Source organism: Symphalangus syndactylus, chromosome 4 (assembly GCF_028878055.3).
Source record: "Symphalangus syndactylus isolate Jambi chromosome 4, NHGRI_mSymSyn1-v2.1_pri, whole genome shotgun sequence".
Taxonomy (NCBI): Eukaryota; Metazoa; Chordata; class Mammalia; order Primates; family Hylobatidae; genus Symphalangus; species Symphalangus syndactylus.
Window position 1 is genome coordinate 113903373 of NC_072426.2, and position 16650 is coordinate 113920022.

General features: G+C 33.5%; 1 protein-coding gene across 2 annotated transcripts in view; it reads right to left on the reverse strand.

Moving 5' to 3' along the window:
- Nucleotides 1–589: 589 nt before the first annotated feature.
- CLGN (calmegin) overlaps nt 590–16650 on the reverse strand; it is a 32542-nt gene continuing 16481 nt past the window's right edge. For both annotated transcript variants that reach the window (XM_055275966.1, XM_055275967.2), the window contains 10 exons: nt 13905–13986; nt 12283–12475; nt 10784–10973; nt 8113–8226; nt 7840–7990; nt 5847–6062; nt 4596–4721; nt 4225–4384; nt 2464–2564; nt 590–1137 (listed from right to left, as the gene is read on the reverse strand). In XM_055275966.1, coding sequence (XP_055131941.1) covers nt 1057–1137; nt 2464–2564; nt 4225–4384; nt 4596–4721; nt 5847–6062; nt 7840–7990; nt 8113–8226; nt 10784–10973; nt 12283–12475; nt 13905–13986 — 1414 coding nt within the window. In that variant the 3' untranslated portion in view covers nt 590–1056. The remainder of the gene's footprint in view (nt 1138–2463; nt 2565–4224; nt 4385–4595; nt 4722–5846; nt 6063–7839; nt 7991–8112; nt 8227–10783; nt 10974–12282; nt 12476–13904; nt 13987–16650) is intronic.

Here is a 16650-nt window from a genome sequence, read left to right on the forward strand (position 1 = left end):
TAGTGACATGGTAACTGCTTTAAAAAGAAGAGCAATAATAATAGTTGCTCCTATTCATCTCAGTGGCAGCTTTGAAGCTATTCATAGATGAGATGACAGACTTAAAATAGATTGAAACTTGTCAGGAAAAAAAAAAAAAGATACAAATACAAAAGCATTCCAACCCCACTGGAAACAAGAAAAAAATATATACATATAAAAGCATGATGAATTGAAATCAGCCATTAGAATCTCTTAGTAATAAGGAAAATAATATAAAGCTTCCCCAATAATAACCTGTTAAATAGGGTATTCAGGATGAAAAAATATTTAAATTTTATTTTCAATAGCAATGTATGCATAAGAAATTTTGTGAATGGGATAAACCACTCTGGCATAAAGCAACTACAAAAACTTGAAAAAAAATCTGTACATCATTTTGTTTTGATAAAACCCATTATCTTTGTATTCAAATGTAAAATATGCTGCAATAGAATCCAGCAATGAACAAAGCATGTCTTTAAAGGAATCTATAATTTAAGCGAACAACTCACTGTAACTATAATTTGACACAAACTAGGTAAATGTGGGTCATATACAACACTTTCAATTGTTGATGGAATCAAACAACCATACAGAAACGTTATTGCATTTAGCTCTGTACAACACAACACATGCTCATTTTTATTATAGAACTACCAGTTATATTGTTGTATAGCCATTTAAGTGGAAATTCCAATAACTGATTTTTCCAATAGCAATGAAGCTGCTACATATTATTTTGTTCTGTACAAACCAAAACTATCTCCAAACAACTAAAACTGTGTAACTCTAATGATATTAATCTCTTAGATCCGATATGTAATGTGCCACTTTTATTCTAAATTCAAAGACAAGGTAACTTCAAAGTTGCTTTTTTTTCCCTCTGAAATGAAGGACTAAAATAAATGTCTGAAAGAATATAATGTTGCTAGATATAGAAACAGGATGTGCAGACTGATTAAAGTTCAGGTCTGGCATGCTGATTTTTACAATGCCAAACATCCCTCTCAAGAATTAAACATATTTCAATCTAGTTTAGTCCTTTCGTACTCTTCTTTTGCGTACTGACTTTATGGGCCCATCTCCAGATCCTGTGCTCTCATCTGCTTCTTTCATCTAGAAAAAATAATTATGAAAAGGTTTCTTTTAGTATAACACATAACTAGTAGATAGTAGTAAATAGTATATTTATTATTCTCTAAAATATATGTGCTATCAAGTGCTATTATGAAGGTATTATATGAAATAAAGTTATAATTATTTCTCAAGGCTATACAAAAATCGACGTATTCTAGCTCACTGACACATACACATAAGAAGACAGAAAGACTGAAAAATGGAATTAAGATAGTTTTGAAGGTACACAAAGTGTTTTATAAAGTAAATGTAAATAGAATACATATTCAAGTAAATGACTGCAGGTATTATTTTAAGAAAGTCACAGCAGAAACAATGATTATTTAAAACTTGGCTCTGGAAGAAATTCTCTTCACCTAGCTCTCCCTAAATATGGATATTCATACTAAATAATGGTCTCCAAAGTCCCTATAAAAACTCAGAGGGCAGGAAGACCAGCAACCAGTATGTGTACTGATTAAACATGAGGAAAGACTGAACAATAATTGCAAATTTATTTGGAGAATTTCTTAAAATAGATAAAATACAAAATTTACTTCATCATATGCAAGAGCAGGCAGAACTGTACTTTTATCCTACCTACATAGTTGGAATGTAATACGTTAGGATGGTGACTCTGTGGGGTAAGGCTATGCATCTCTTTAAGGGCCAGAGAAAACTGGTTTTTGGTTTATGCTGGGTTAAAAAAAAAGAAAAAGAAAAAGAAAAAAGAAAGCTCTGGCTCTAATTATACTCTGGATTTCTCATTCCATAATAACTTACAAAAAAAAGCATTGTGCAAAGTTCCATTTTATTTAAGGACACAAAAAGAGGTAGACTAATAAGGGGGGAAAAGTTCATTAAAGATTTGAGAAAAATACCCTATCAGGCAGATAGTACTCAACTACCCAATGAATGAAATATTTCAAAACATGAGAGTAAAATGTTGAGACAATAAGGATGTTTTATAACAGCTATAAAAATTATAATAATGATAGTTATCTTTTAAATATTCAAACAATGTGTTTATTATGCTTTTCAATAGAATTCCAATGATAAAGTCATAATTTTGGATACATGTATTCTATCTTTATATTTTGTAAGTCACAGGCTTGCTCTATACTGTTTTACTAGGCATTGAGACAATATAAATTATAGTATTTTTCTTTCCCTCCTTATGGATATGTTTTAAAAACAATATAGAGGCTCTTATAAAAGCTGAGAGAAATATGGCAAAAATTCTTTCATAAACCAGATTGGTGCTTTTATTGAAATAACTTTTTATGGATAACAACTATACATAGAAACCAGTTTATTTTCTGTTACCTCATCCTCTGACCCAGACTTATTTGATTTATTACGTTCTTCTTGCCCTTCTTTGATTTCGATTTCTCCTTCACTCTTTTCCTCAGGTTCACTTTCCTCTTCTAGAATACAGATTTTATTAAAAGCAAAGACTCAATAAATTAGAATTTTGCTACTGAAAAGTATTAAATACAATAAAGGGGATTTATTTAAATTCTAAGGTTTATTCCAAGATTTAGAAGCAACTTCTTCCATTCAAAATTTTAAAAATTATAAATACTCATATTACCATATTTTATAAATGAATCCTATTTGAGTTGGGGGACAAGTTTAAAAAAATTCTTAAGCATTCAGTCTGTATGTAATATGAAAACCAAAAAATAATCATCTTTCCTGTGTTCCTGTCTTGGAAAATACTTCCTTTAATTTTTGGTGATCTTTTAATCTTCAATACGTTATTTACTTATGTTTGTTCTCTGTGGACATTATCATGCATTTTTTCAGTTATTGACCCTCCTTAGGATTCCGTTTAGCAGAACCTCCAACTTTTGTCATCACTATTAACCAAAAGATATTAAGTGCATCCTAGGAGCTATATAAAGTAAAAACTCCTACCCCACCAAGAATGGGCTTTGGGGAAACGGAAGCTGAAAAATCAACTCTACTTCTTCCATGTAGTTCCAATGTGGTATTACATGTATAGGTGAAAGTGGTGAAAGTATCTTTATACAAACAGGCCCTTCTGATACTTGAATGCCCTCTTAATAAGGTTGATCCAGACATCAATATACTAAGCACTAAGAAGTTACAAAAATAAGGCTGAAAACTTACAGCCTGAAGTATTTGTCGTTTTAGATACCTATCCTAATACACACATGTACATGTGCATGTACATGTGTGTATGTGTGTATATTGTTTAATGTCTGTCTCTTTTATTCGACTTTAAACTCCGTAATACAGGAACCATGTATGTCTCCATCATCTGGCATAGTGCCTGGCCCAGAATACATATATGCGATGGTGGAGTGAGTCAGTAAACAATGATATTGTTGAATGTATTTGATTTAATTGACAGTTTATAATATATATATACTCTCTTAAAAATAGACACACATGTGTTTTTAAGTCAACTGTTTCATCAAGTGAGTTAAACATTGTGCTTCAAGACATTTGGCTTGGGACACTAGGCAAATCAATAATTTTATTTCTACCTCATGTAAGGAGGTCTCAGTGGAGAGCCACCAAAGGGTGACTTCAGTTCTAACATCTTCAAGAGTTTAATATAGGGTGGGAAGGGGATATACATTCAGCAATCCTTTCAGAAAATTAATTAAATTATTTCTTCTATATGATAAGCATCTGATTAACAATAGCCGTTGGAAGACTTGGTGTTAATTTTGTTGCTGCAATCACCTGTTTTATATGTATTCCTTTTCTACAGAGGCCATGATATATACCCTCTATCACCCTCCATCTCATCTTCTACACTCCCAGAGCCAAGAAACACTCTTGCAAAAAGCAGTGGCCTAGGGATTCATAACTGCTGGGCTCTCCAGCAACTGAACACTATTTAAATCTCCTTCTTCCTAGAATACAAAAACTATAAACAGGGTGGCTGCTCAGAGGACTATTACTCCTTCTTGCCACAGTCACATATTCTTGGGAGATTCAGATGTATAAACTTGATAATAAACAAATGTAACACCTAGTTATTTTAAGGCATTATACTGTTTTATGAGTTTTACCCAGAGTCTCCATTATAAATCACTCTCATCGTCTTACCTTTTTCAAGCATTTCACCATCATTTTGCTTTTTTTCCTCTTCCAGGTCCATTGATTTTTCCAGGGCTGCTTTCTCTTCCTTTCCTTCTTGCTCTAGTACTCCTTTTGTTTGTGGTATACATATGTCGGTTTTTTTATACACTGTATCTTTATATTTTTTCTGTGGTAGTTAACATAAGTTATTTTTACTAAAGGCAGAGTGCTATTTTGAAAGTTTTTTTGCAATAATTGATAACATACATAATGAACTATCAGTAAAACTTATGAGACATTTAGTTTGTTACTTTTAAGAATCACTTGGTTAATTTATAGAACTCCTAAACAATAAGAAATTTGGGGGAAAAAAGTTGACGGAAATCCATTTTCTTTACCTTTACTTTTCTTGGCCAACAAAATGAAGTAATTAATGCTATTGGCACTCCTGCTGTCACAAGATAAATCAACCAAAGCCATGGATGCCCTTCAGCAGCTGCCATTAACTGTTTTAATACACCAGGCTATAGATGAGATAAGCATAAAAATGCAATTCAGATTTTACAAACCTTTACTGGGTAACACAAGATACAAAAAAACTTATTTACTCAGGCATTTTACATTAAGGAGTGATGAACTTGTAAGTAAAAGAAGTTTCATTTTCCCACCTTATACTTTGTAAAGTCTAATTTAATTATTAGCATGCATCACTGAGTGAGACTTGACAGCAGAAGGTATGTTATGACAAAAGTGGAAACTTCTAACATACCGGCAAGAAAAATGGTAATTTTCCTTTTTGGTAAATTTCAGAATAGAATTACCTTTTATGGATGTATTACCTGGTTTATTTGAAGTGATCATTCATTCTGTATTCTGATCATTCATTCTGTACTTTTAAAGAACTTATTAAAAATCACACCTCAGAATTGTTTTCCTTTTTATATAAACACATTTCACACACAAGACCCTCAGTAAGGATATTATTTCTCTTATTAAAATAAAATTTAAAAAATCAAATGTTTTAGTTACAAGAGGTTCAAGACAAGAATCCCTCTTTACCTACCCTTTTGATGATTTTTTGCTAGTGACCCAAGTAACCAAATGTAAGGTAAGAATTTTTCTTTATAGCAACTGAATTTAATGATACATTTTCTAAGATGCATTGTGTTGAAATATTTAGCCCAACCTTTTCTAAACAGTGTTAAGGTTTCGGGAAAAAACTGGAATAGAATTTAATAATGTTAAAATATAAATTCTTTGTACATTCCTCTAAGTAAAAAATAGTTAAAATAAATAAACAGTAATATTTAGATTATCATTATCACTTAGGCCTTGAACTGGCAAGATGACAAAGATATTAAGTAGTCTTCTTCTATGAACAGTAAATAAGCATTAAATCCCATTAGTGATATTATAATTTAATGAATAAAATCAGGACTTACATATGCATATATAGCTCATAATGAAGTAACATAAAAAGCAAAATATTCTGTCTACATAAACTTATTCAAACACATTTCCTTGGCATTTAGTAATTACTGCACATTTATTTGCATTTAAAAGAGCCATTTGAATAACCTACAACCAAGACCAAATCTTATTATTATTATTCATAGTTATATCACTACTGCTATTGGTCAACACCATACCTCATTAGCATTTGCTATCATTATTTTCCATCTCCAACCATCTGCAGCCCAGTGATCTGCTACTTCCTTTTCTGAACAGATAATAAAATTATCAAAGTAGATATCAGAGGTCATAGACCAAAGCTCTAAACCAAGAGCACTGAAAGAAGTCAGAAGAAATGGATGATCATCTTCAAAATAATCTGGATTAGGAATTTTTCGAGGACTCCAGATTCCCTGGAAGAAAAGTAATTGAAGACATTTTCAAATAAAATAACTTCGTTATAAATGCTGCTTAATAAGTAGCTGCTGTTGAATGAAATTTGCAATCCTAACTGGAAAAAAGAGAATTTTAACTGATATTAATTCATTAGTAATATACTGGATATAAAATCTTGTTTCTTTATCCTGTGTACACAATGTTCCCTATGAGTGATACTAACTTTAAATTCTGCAAAACAAGGAAAAGGGAAAATCCAATATAAACAGAAACGTGAATAAATTTCACAATTTGTCTACTTTGGACACATTTTTAGATTTAGTACATTTATTCATTGCAAAATGTTATTCAAGTTGTCCAAATCAGAAAGATCACTGTATAGCAAAAATGGAGTTGCTCCATCTAACATGTACCCATGACAGATATCATTAATCAGGTATGGTTGAATCTCAGCACAACTACTCAACATAAAACTTCCATTAGATCTCAAATGATTAAACTGTCAATTAAATCAAATACATTCAACAATATCATTGTTTACTGACTCACTCCACCATCGCATATATGTATTCTGGGCCAGGCACTATGCCAGATGATGGAGACATACATGGTTCCTGTATTACGGAGTTTAAAGTCGAATAAAAGAGACAGACATTAAACAAAAAAATTTACCGAAAGAAACATTTTGTGTTAAATGCTTTTAATAAAAACTACAGTGAGTAATTAGAATATGAAACTGCATATATATAATGTTAGAACGTATCCATAAATAATTACAAAGATAAAACTAGAGGGTTAAGGGAATACCACAGAAACTTTTAATATAAAAAGCTAGATACACTCAAAAGATGTCGATTGATATCAGAAAAAAATCAGGGCTGGGCCTGGTGGCTTACTTCTGTAACCTGAGCACTTTGGGAGGCCGAGGTGGGCAGATCATGAGGTCAGGAGTTCCAGACCAGCCTGGCCAACATGTGAAACCCCGTCTCCACTAAAAATACAAAAATTAGCCGGCGTGCTGGGGTGTGCCTATAATCCCAGCTACTTAGGAGGCTGAAACAGGAGAATCGCCTGAGCCCAGGAGGCAGAGGCTGCAGTGAGCCAAGATCGCGCCAGGTGTTTTTTTTGTTTGTTTGTTTGTTTCTTTTTTGAGTCTTGCTCTGTTGCCAGGCTGGAGTGCAGTGGTGTGATCTCAGCTCACTGCAATCTCCACCTCCAGGGTCCAGGAGATTCCCCTGCCTCAGCCTCCTGAGTAGCTGGGACTACAGGCACGCGCCACCATGTCTGGCTAATTTTTTGCATTTTTAGTGGAGACAGGGTTTCACTATGTTGGCCAGGGTGGTCTCCATCTCCTGACCTCGTGATCCACCCACCTCAGACTCCCAAAGTGCTGGGATTACAGGCGTGAGCCACCGTGCCTGGCCAAAAATCAGAATTTTAATAATACTAAATAATAAGTACATTAATTAAGCACAGGCATTAATTACTAAAATGTACAATGTGAGTCTATTTGATCAAAATTCACTTCTTATATTTACTTCTAAAATAGAACTTTATTTCAAAGTGAGCATCAACTGATAATTAGGGAAGAATATAGTATGAAGTGATTTATTTCCCCAGAAAATTAAATAATTGATGCTCTACTTTTAAAATATAAATTAGTTGGGGTCTATTTTCTTTGACATCTTAAAATTAAAAATGGAACTTCCAAAAGTTAACATAGGTAATTAGATATTTAAACAGAAAAGATCACATTTTTAACTTCACTAAATAATTGGAACAAGCAGTTGTTACCTGGTAGTTAGGATTATCTACCAGAGGAGGTCTCCATACTCCTTTGTATTTTGGGTTATCTATCATGGGCGGTTTCCACTCACCACACCCAATCTGACATGCTGGATTAAGAATCTGAGGTGCCTCCCATTCTCCTTCCATGTCTTCATTCCTTAGGATATTAAAACAAAGCAAATACAGTAACCTCAAGTCACAGATCAGTCATATAAACTAGTAACAAAAATGCATGTAAGAAACATTTGAAATCGACATTTGAAGATGAAGAGTGCTTACCAGTCATCAGGTTTTTCAGCATTAGGATCAGGGATAAATTTCGGTTCATCATCAAGCCAGCCAGCAGGTTTAACAACACTTGAATCTTCTATTTGGGCAGGTTCACTTTCATCCCTGTAAATACAACGTTTTATATTACTAATTATTCAAAAAGTTTAAAAATGCATATTACAACACTCAGAAGATACCATAAAATTATTTCCCTCCCTTTTGTTTGTGCCTGTTATTTGTCCCCATCTACCACCCACCTAAATCTTCTGCTAACTTGCCAATTTTTAGTACATATTCCCTGTTGTGCTCTGTGCATACATGCACACACGTATACATTCTTTTTTTAATACAAATGATGGCATTCTATACATAATGTATTAGACCTTGCTTTTGTTACTTAAAAACTCAGTCATTCATCAACAAATATATATTGCATGCTTACTATGTGTCAAGACTGTTCTAGGAGCTCCATTATTATTATTTTTTTCTTGAGATGGTCTTGCTCTTGTTGCCCAGGCTGGAGTGCAATAGTGCAACCTCGGCTCACTGCAACCTCTGCCTTCCGGGTGCAAGCAATTCTCCTGCCTCAGCCTCCAGAGTAGCTGGGATTACAGGCAGCTGCCACCACGCCTGGCTAAGTTTTTGTATTTTTAGTAGAGATGGGGTTTCACCATGTTGGCCAGGTTGGTCTTGAATTCCTGATGTCAGGTGATCCACCCACCTCAGACTCCCAAAGTGCTGGGTGCTGGGATTACAGGCACGAGCTACCATGCCCGGCTGGAGCATATATATATATGGCTTCATTCTTAACAGTTGCATAGTTTTCTACTTGAGGATATACCATAATTTATTTAGCTTATCTCCTCTTGGAGGACATTTAGTGTTTCCAAAATTTTACTATTATTAATACAAACAACGCTATAGTGAATGTCCTAGAATATATGCCATTTCTCATCTGTGAAAATATAATTGTTAAGAGTATGGACATTTTAAATTTTGGTAGTAGCATCCAAATTACTCTCTATAATGGTTACACTCCATTTCCGGTTCTACCAGCAGCATGCAAAAGTACCTATTTTCTCCTGTCCTTGCGAAGAGTGTTACCAAACTTTTTGATTTTTGCCCATGTGGTAGGTGAAAAATGGTATCTCACTGAACTTTGAATGTACATTTAGTAGCATAAGTGATATACAAAAACTATTTTTTCTTAGATCATTACCTTTATATTAAGAAATTAGCTCTCCATTAGCTATATGATTGAAAATAATTTTTCCTGGTTCTTGCGTGTTTTTTGAAATAGTTTAGGGAGTGTTTTTTTTTGCAATATACATATCATTTATTTTCATGTAGTTGAACTTATTTTTAAAGGATTCTTGGATTTTATGCCATATTTGGAAAGTTCTTCCCTATTCCAGTATAATTTTTAAAACTCTCCTTATTTAATTCTAGTATTCTTATTTTAAAAAGAACACTTAGGCTGGCATGGTGGCTCACGCCTGTAGTCCCAGCACTTTGGGAGGCTGAGGTGGGCAGATCATGAGATCGGGAGTTCGAGACCAGCCTGACCAACATGGTGAAACCCCATCTCTACTAAAAATACAAAAATTAGCCGGGCGTGGTGACGCACGCCTGTAATCCCAGCTACTCAAGAGGCTAAGGCAGGAGAATCACTTGAACCCAGGAGGCGGAGGCTGCAGTGAACCGAGATCGCGCCACTGCACTCCAGCCTGGGTGACAGAGCGAGACTCCGTCTCAAACAAAAACAAAAACACTTAGTAAATTCTAAAGTATATAAACATAAAGTACTGAACTACTAATATAATTTTCATCATTACAGAAAGATAGAAATTTTAAACAAGAGGCCACTTAATGATTTTCCAAATGAGTTACAAAATAAACAGAAATAATCAACTCTACAAATGTACAGATGTGTGCTTGCCTGATACCAATGTCATCTTGAGTTTCTGAGTGCTCAGAGTAACCAAAAGTTAAAACTTAATGGAGCGTTTCATTTAGTACTTTGTAAAACAAATTCTAACACATTTCAACAATCAGAATGAAGTGGTTATATGTGGTTTCTCTCATTTAAGGGCAAACATACTTTTTTTTTTTTTTTTTTGAGACAGAGTCTCGCTCTGTCACCAGTCTGGAGTGCAGTGGCATGACCTTGGCTCACTGCAGCCTCTGCCTCCTGGGTTCAAGCAATTCTCCTGCCTCAGCCTCCCGAGTAGCTGGGATTACAGGTACCCGCCACCATGTCCAGCTAATTTTTGTGTTTTTAGTAGAGATGGGGTTTGGCCATGTTGGCCAAGCTGGTTTCGAACTCCTGACCTCAGGTGATCTGCCCACCTTGGCCTCTCACCCACATACAATAAAGATCAAACTAGGAATGAAAATTAAAGCACTGGTATTTTGGATTTGTGAAATTTTTTATCCACAGCATTGAAAATAGAAAAAATAAACATATATTGAAAAATGCAACATAATTATCAATAGAAATAAAAAAAATTAACAGGGAGGAAAGTGTAAAATCTATTTTAGAAAATATCTCACCCAAAATACTAAAAATAAGTAGTTCCGATGTTTAAAAAAAAGCTTCATTGGTTGTAAACTTCACTTATATGTTGTTTCATTACCTAGTTATGCCAAATAATGCTTTGCTACCGAATTATTTGCTTACCAGTCTTCTGGTTTGATGGCAGAAGGATCAGGAATTTTTGCTCTTTCATCCCATTCCTCAGGTTTTTTATCATTGGGATCTTCAATTTCTTTGGGAGGGTTGATAGGAGGAACCACATCCTCTAGGAGGCTTCCTTTGTTTACAACTGTTTGATCAACTAACACCTCAAATGTGTCATCTGGTTTCATCACTAAGGACCAATTTAAATATATTATAGTTATCATTTTGATAGACACTTTAAAGATAATCTTCTAAATAATGTAACTACCCTTAACTCCATGGGTAAAACTTTTTTCCCAACCAGAAATAGAGGAATAACCACTGTATTGAACCAATACACTAAATCACTAGATATATTTCCTAAAGATAAAATTTTGTTTTAAACTCCATTTTTTAAAATAAAATGCTCCATTACTTCTCAAATAAAAAATAATACCAAATAGCTCTGTTTTGGGACTCAGAACAAGTCAGCTTCACTCTTTTATAGTTACAAAATACAAGCTAATCTTTTTCAGCATTTAATTTTTTTGATACAATCTTAAAGTGTTGTAAGTACAACACAAAAAATTAATTTATTCTGTTCTAGTAATATTTTCTCATTATTTCTACAGTTTACTTGGTGTTCCCCAAAATGCCTAGTTTTATTTTTCAATTATTTCATAAAGATGTTTATTCTATCACATCTAATATTGAAGATGAAACGGGCATTGCCCTAGCAGACAAAATGAATGTTTCTACAACTGCAGCATTTGGGGAAAAAGATTGAAATACTTTAATCTTGGGTGGAGTTGAGACATGAGAAAGGAAGCCGATAGGGCCATTTCAAAATGTCCTATTAGGTTCCAATATGCTCTGATTTTGATAGTGGGCTGACCAGAGCTCTACAGCCATTGTACTTGAGAATGGGAGAAACAACTCCTTATAATGTCCCTCACCCCCGTATCTATACAAATTCCTATTTACTTAAGTATATTAATATATGGCTGCTCAATGGTTTTCCTTTCGAAACATGCCACAACCAACACAAGGTAGGACATAACAATAATCACAACTAGCTACAGAATAAAATCTAAATTTTTAGTCTGGCATTAAAGGCCTATTCCTTTTTATTTTCTAGTTTTCTGTTCTGGCCTGTTCCTTTTTATTTTCTAGTTTTCTGTTCTTACAGCACCACTGTCACAACGTCTAAAATGTCCTTTCACCCTATTGTCTTCCACATTCTATCTGTACTTCAAGAAGAGTTCAAATATAATCTTTCCTAGTTTTGTTCCAAGTTTCTAAGCTGGAAGTAATATTGCTTGTGAACTCTTAGCCGTGCCTCGTCTCTCTTTCTTACATGGCACTTTATTTTCTATATGTGCTGTCATTATATCTGTCCTATTTTCGGAAAAGATAAGTGCTTCAGGATGGGGTGCATGTTTGTTTTCTTGTAAAGCACTTGCCATGAATATATCAATAGCAAATATTTTTGAATACATGAATGAATTAAAAGGGTATACCAAGGGTATAAAGATGAGTCTTCCTGTCTGTAAAGAACTTTTTAAGGTCTACATCTGGAGATTTGGCATGTTTCTCTTCGAAAACTCCAGTTTTGGGATGTTTATGTCTGAAGATAAAATGAAGTTTATAATCTTCTCCACATTTATCTGGTCCAAACATAATGATATAGGATGTTTTATCATAAAAGTTTTCCTTCAGAGAGAGAGAAGTGTTGACATTAGTCCAGAATCACAGAGTATTTCATGAATTTCTGTATTTTATCCAATGGGTAGAGTTTACAAAAATATATTAAATGGTAATTCACCAAGAGCTAGCTATTTAATACAAGTGAAAATAAAGGACATGGAAAAATGACAAATTTTACTTCAATATAGATTTTTTTAAGTACACACTACTTCCTGAAGATGTAGGACAGAAGCTGAAAATACTCTAGCAACATCATAATATGCTTTAATTCTCTATGTAAATCTATATTACTAATATTTTATTGAGAGAATTAGGCATTAGAGGAAAGCATATTTATGGCCTTAAGACTAAAATGATTACCCATTACTATTATTTAGGAAGATACCAGAAAATGACCCTCTGAGCACAAGATGAAGAGAGATTCATTCAGACATAAAAACAGACACGAGGACATGCATTTCTCTTTATTTGGCATGGCATAGTGGTTAACAGCATGAGGTATGGAGTCAGATACTGGGGTTCAAATCCTACCACTGCCTCTTAAACTAGCTGTATGTCACCCTGAGTCAAATTTTTTAATGCTCTCTGCACCTCCATTTCATTACCTCTAAAGTATGGAGATGATAATAGTACCTACCTTATAAGAGTTCTTTAAGGATTAAATGAATTAATCAGATAAAGTGCTTATAGAAATACTTGGCATTAGATTTGTCATCCTACCTTCAAGTGTTCATCTAAAACAAGAGCTTCAACATATACTACAATGGCCTCTCCTTCACTTGATCCTAATAATAATGAGTAGTACATGAAAAAGTCTTCCATCCACATTTCATAGCTTATGTACAGCCACGTGTTCTGAAAAATATACCTCTGATGTCTCATGTATCATATTTCTGTTACACTCAGAAAGTCTGAAATAATCTTTTACAGGAGAAGGCTATAAGAAATATCCCCAACCTTCCAATGGTCCTAATACAACCTCTTAGAAGTATAAAGCTACTTCATCATGAAAAGTTTTTAAAATTAGTTACTTTCTGTGGGTTGCTAACCCCTTTTAATTTGGTTCTTTGGCCATTTTGTTTCACTGCTTCGCTTTGTTATACTTCTCTAAACAAACTTAAAATCTTATTCTGTAAAGAAAATAACTCTAAGCTATATTTCAAAAGAATTTATAAGTACCATGTAGTTTTTGTCCTACAGACATGGTAAACTTTTTCATGTTGTTAAAGATTATAAAACTGATGCCTTAAAGTAACACCGCTTTATATAAAACTTGAAGGCAAATTGTAAGAGCTATATAAAAATTCACGTTGAAAAAAGATATCTACAATTCTTTTCGATTTCAGTTGAAGATAAAATTTTCAGTTTTATCAATTGTTCCTTAAAAATACTTATTAACTTTAATAAGGTTTTCTTAAATATTAAAATATCATACCAGAATCAAATCGTCAGTGTCTGCTAGGAGTTTAATGTATGCACCTCCACAATCAATACCATCTTGAAAATTTACTTCATATCTGAATAAAGGGAAAAAGAACCGTACTACTGATAAATAAAAATTACTAATTGCTCTGTAAAATCTAATGTTATTATTCTCAATTCATGTAAGTATAAATTTTTTTACATTATGAGAAAGCTCATGTAAAGCATGTCTACAACCTATAGGAAATAAGCAGAAACGCATTTCTACTACTCTAATACAAGACACATCATTAAAATATTAAAAATAGAATGATTACAATCAACTGCAGACAAACCAATCAATTTGTTTAAAATTTTTTCCATCAAAACTGATAAATTAAGAATAAGATACTGTGACTAAAACTACAACAGGAAATTTCAAATTCTGATAAGGTAGGCACTATACTTATACTTTATAAACTAAAAAAAAAAGGCCATAAGAACGACAGCTACAGCAAGATTTCTAAGAAATTGCTAATGATCTTAGAAACCTAGAGTTCATTACATCTTACCATGTTAAATAAGTTGTACATTTAATTAAATAGCTCCAGCAAAGAGATTCATGATCTCAGTCAATAAGCTGGATTTCAGACCTAAACAGCCAGGAGATATGGGAAATTTTCTCTGTTTAACAGCTAAAAGAATGAACACGAGAGTCTCTTATGAATTTACAACACAGTGTAATTCTCAGCAAAGTTTTTTTTTCCTTTATTGGTAATTTTTAAAAGCAAATAGCCTTGCTACAGCAATGAGGCATAGACTTACTGAAGAGATTTTTTTTGTTAAATTAATGAATTACATGTGACAAAAATCAACGAGGAAATGGCTGTCAAACAGTAAAAACAAAAAAGGTTATGATTTCATTAAATGAATTAAAACAAAAAGACATGAAAACTAGAGAAACAACCAGAAATAATGATCATTTTAATAAAGGACTATAGTTATAAATGTTTCTGAAAAAATTTAGTGACAAGAAGGTAAAGCATGATAGCATACAAAATTTTAACAGTTTGAACTCAATTGGTGTACATATTTTGTATTAAAAAAACAGAGGAAACAAAATTTTAAGTATCTCTGATTTGAAAGGGATGATTTTCCCCTATACTTTCTACCATGCTTTATTTCTTAAGCTATCTACAACAGTGGCTACAAGCATGTACTTTAAAGTCAAAATGACCTGAGAGTTATTCTTGATTCTGCCACTTACTCTAGTGACTCCTTGGGTAAGGGCAAGTCATTTAAGCTCTAAGTCTCTATTTGCTCATCTATAATACGCAGACATGGCCCATACTTACACCTCAAAAAATTGTTATGATGATTAAAGGATATCATGCCCAATGAGGGGCAAATACATGCTCAAAATTCTTCTATGATAATCAGAAGGAAGGTATTCTTTTGTTCTTTTCCGTTTTTTAAATAGAGGACAGTTTGTTTTCCTCAAAGTCTTTATTTTAAGGAATAGCTGACAAAATTTTGTTTTTCATGGAATTTAAGTATTTGAAGACTATAAGTAGAAGACATGGTACATGATATGACTTAAAGGTCACTGTTTTTAGAAAAAAAAATTAAAAAGATTTTGCTTTATAATACGTTATCTGAGGACAGAGCGTTCTGTAAAAAGGTAAGAACTGGAAAAAACAATTTTGTACAGTGGCTGCATAAATGTGAACATAGTTTCATTGTTCCATTATGCCTAGATTCAATCACTTTGTCCATTTCCTATACTGCAAACTTTCAGAGTTTTCAAATAATTAACTTTTACCTAGTATAAATGATTCACAATGGATTAGAGGATCAACAAAATCTTTATCATACAACTGGACTGCTGCTAAACTTATAGTCATAGGAAAACCAAGGACATATGCAGAGTATATGGTAACCTTACTTTTTTCAGAGTATCATTTCTCAAATTGTTCCATGAAATAGCAATTATTGTTAGGTGGGAAAATAAACTTATGTGATCAAATGAGTTTGGGAAACACAGTAGTAATGCTGAAAACAGGTTTTCATACGTAGAACTTCTCAGTCTTTAATGAGCTAACATACTTCCTTTTTTAAATTTTATTTTTGTTTATTTATTTATTTATTTTTGAGACAGCCTCGCTCTGTCGCCCAGTCATCCAGGCTGGAGTGCAGTGGCATGATCTCGTTTCACTGCAAGCCCTGCCTCCCTGGTTCACCCCATTCTCCTGCCTCAGCCTCCCGAGTAGCTGGGACTACAGGTGCCTGCCACCACACCTGGCTAATTTTTTGTATTTTTAGTAGAGACGGGGTTTCACCATGTTAAACAGGATGGTCTTGATCTCCTGACCTCGTGATCCACCCGCCTTGGCCTCCCAAAGTGCTGGGATTACAGGTGTGAACCACCGTGCCAGGGCTTTACTTCCTATTTTTTAAGTTAGGATATTCTTCATCTTCAATTATATGCATGTATATTAACATGTACACAATTTGGGAAAAGTAGCTTTATAGTAAAGTTATGTTGTAAATCAGCATTTATAGCATTTAATATAAATATCTTCATTTTATTTACCCCATTTCATTTTATCAATATTAAGAGGAGACAAACATTCACTCTCCTTTGAATTGTTTTTAAACATATGAAAGACTGCTATTCAATTCTTGGTCCTCTTTTTTTTTCTTTTTTTTTTTTGAGGCAAGATCTCATTCTGCCACCCAGGCTGCAATGCACTGGTATGACCTTGGCTCACTGCAGCCTC